We start from the raw sequence: 2,334 nt of genomic DNA, 5'->3' as shown, positions 1-2,334 counted from the left end.
GCTGGTCTAGCCCGTCGCGGCCTGCTACTGGCTTCAGGGGATCTCAACCAGGGATACCCACCAGGAGGATGCGCCAAGGGGGTCCTCCCTAGCTGAGCTCAGTGGGCTGTCGAGGGATCACGGGACTTTCGATAAGAGATGCGATAAGCCAACTGGGACACACCTGAACTGCAGTTGGGATCGTGCCAGAATACCGCCTCTTCTTGCAGGTCTTGAAATTGAAACTGAATGTGTGTGAAACATAAGCACCAGTGCGGTAATAGCTGGTGCCAAGGCCGGATTGGAACTCAAGATTATGTTGAGCCTCGATCTGTTGTTCGAATTGAGGGTCGGTGAACCGTAGTCGGTGTAGGCATCGCGCTCTTCGGTGAGGCTGCGCGTGAGAGTCATTCGCCTGGGGCCGTGGGTATCCGCCCGCCGATGAACGGAGACTCTCGGCGGGGTTGTCCTCCCGGTCACTCAACCTATTGGATCATCCACATCCGACATTCTACTCCCCGCGATACGTTCTTATTAGCGACGCCATTGCAAACGACCCCTCACCCGGAATTGATCTTCTCCATGTCCTCATTCCTCACCAGATCACTTCTCACCCATACTACGCCTCGAGCACTTCGACGCCTCACGCCTAGCCTACAACTCATTGCCAATCGCCAAAGAATTTCACGCCGCAACAGTACAATGTCTGGAGCCGTTAATGTCTACACGAAGGACGCCCCCTTCCGTACGCCCGTTGCCCACCTCATGATCGGTGAATAGCTGAGCTGACATCCTGATAGCCTTGGGCCCTTACGTATGCTCCGATACGTGCTACAATGACCACTGTGCCTGATATTGATTACGTTTTGCAGTCCCAGGCCGTCAAGACCCCCACGGCCATCTACCTGTCCGGCTCTATCCCTCTGACCGCCGACGGCAAGTTCGTCGAGGGCACCATCGCCGAGAAGACGAGACAGTGCATCCTCAACCTCAAGGCCATTGTTGAGGAGGCTGGCTCGTCCGTTGAGAAGATCGTCAAGGTCAACATCTTCCTTGCTGACATGGACAACTTCGCTGTATGTATCCTTACAGCCCAACCTGAAAGTTTAACTGTCCGGACACCATTACTGACGGACCCAGGAAATGAACGGCGAGTACGAGAAGTGGTTCTCTCACAAGCCCGCCCGCAGCTGCGTTGCTGTCAAGACGCTTCCCAAGAACGTTGACGTCGAGATCGAGGCTATTGCTCTGCCGTAAGCTGGGGTCTCGCGCCGAATGACATCTGGCAGACTAAGCGTCATTGTAGTGCTGATACTGAATCGCATCCTCGCCTTTGAATGCGAGTGATGCTTGCTGTAGCCTTACGCCAGTTTAAACACAACGTACGCCAACTTAGGAGCACAGAGTTCAAAACCCTCTTAAGCTACTCGATTCGAGTGAATATGTCTGACGTACTTTAAGTGTCGACGGTCCCTGGTTGGGGGCTGAAGCTGTTCATGCCGTCCATGTGAACGAAGACCGAAAGAGGGCTACTAGGACACCTGCTTGGGACATCGCATGCACATTTGGAGGTCATGTCACTGACTATGCGGACGACGCCAGAATTGCGTGATGATAGCGAATCAACACTCATTAGATGCAACACAGCAATCGTGTCAACAACGCAATAAGCGCAAGAAACCGAATGGATATGCAGCAACGTGCTCTATGTTCTACACCCCTCCTTATCGGTACACTTCCTCCAGCCAGTCCATAGGTAGTCCCCGTATCTCATGGTCAGGTCTCCTCTGGGCGTCCAATTGTTCAGTTTGGGAATCCTTTACTCTTCGTCATCCTCGGCGGCCTCAGCGTAGCGCCCACGGATGTCCTTCCATTGGCGCTGCGATTGGTTAGCAAACATGTAACCTGTGTGTCGATTCGAGATATCTTACGCCGCGGTTGAGGTGGTCCCAGTACTTGTTGGTGAGCGAGTTGAAGCCCCTGCACAATGTCAGTCGTCGTAAACTGCTGTCAGGCGTGCCAGATGGCTAGGTAGAGGGTTTGTGCCTACATCTCGAAGGCAAAGCCGGCACCGAAGACGAAGCCGAGCATGGCGAAGTTCTGCTTGAAGAACGCACTGCCGAAAATTTCAGTCAGCATCCTGTACAATTGCGCCCGTGAATGTGTCGATGTAGCAAGCCCTCCAAGCTCAGTCGTGTCGGGTATCTTCCATCCCGTGCAGTCTCTGATTCCCAGGCTCTTTCTTCATCCAACCCATGATCTCTGTGGATCCATCCCTCGTGTCGCTGCTCGTCGAAAGTTCAAGGGTAAGGCTATACTTGCGTGTAGAGAGACTTGGTGAGGCCGGCCTGTGGT

At 53.7% G+C, this 2,334-nt stretch overlaps 2 protein-coding genes across 2 annotated transcripts in view; one reads left to right on the top strand and one right to left on the bottom strand.

The window, feature by feature from the left end:
- Window positions 1-815: 815 nt before the first annotated feature.
- Window positions 816-1,643, top strand: VDBG_05988 (mmf1; the record flags this gene model as incomplete). The annotated part of the gene is made up of 2 exons (XM_003003500.1): window positions 816-1,055; window positions 1,120-1,643. The coding sequence occupies 2 exons, from the start codon at window positions 816-818 to the stop codon at window positions 1,234-1,236; spliced, it is 357 nt and encodes a 118-aa protein (XP_003003546.1).
- A 155-nt stretch (window positions 1,644-1,798) lies between these two features.
- VDBG_05987 (predicted protein) overlaps window positions 1,799-2,334 on the bottom strand; it is a gene marked incomplete at both ends in the record, with an annotated part of 1,667 nt that continues 1,131 nt past the window's right edge. The window contains 3 exons of the mRNA XM_003003499.1: window positions 1,799-1,858; window positions 1,911-1,959; window positions 2,030-2,095. Of these exons, the coding sequence (XP_003003545.1) occupies window positions 1,799-1,858; window positions 1,911-1,959; window positions 2,030-2,095 (175 nt within the window). The remainder of the gene's footprint in view (window positions 1,859-1,910; window positions 1,960-2,029; window positions 2,096-2,334) is intronic.

Source organism: Verticillium alfalfae, genomic scaffold (assembly GCF_000150825.1).
Source record: "Verticillium alfalfae VaMs.102 supercont1.7 genomic scaffold, whole genome shotgun sequence".
NCBI classification, from domain to species: domain Eukaryota; kingdom Fungi; phylum Ascomycota; class Sordariomycetes; order Glomerellales; family Plectosphaerellaceae; genus Verticillium; species Verticillium alfalfae.
Note: the sequence above shows the minus strand (reverse complement) of the source record. Positions and strands in the feature narration are given on the sequence as shown.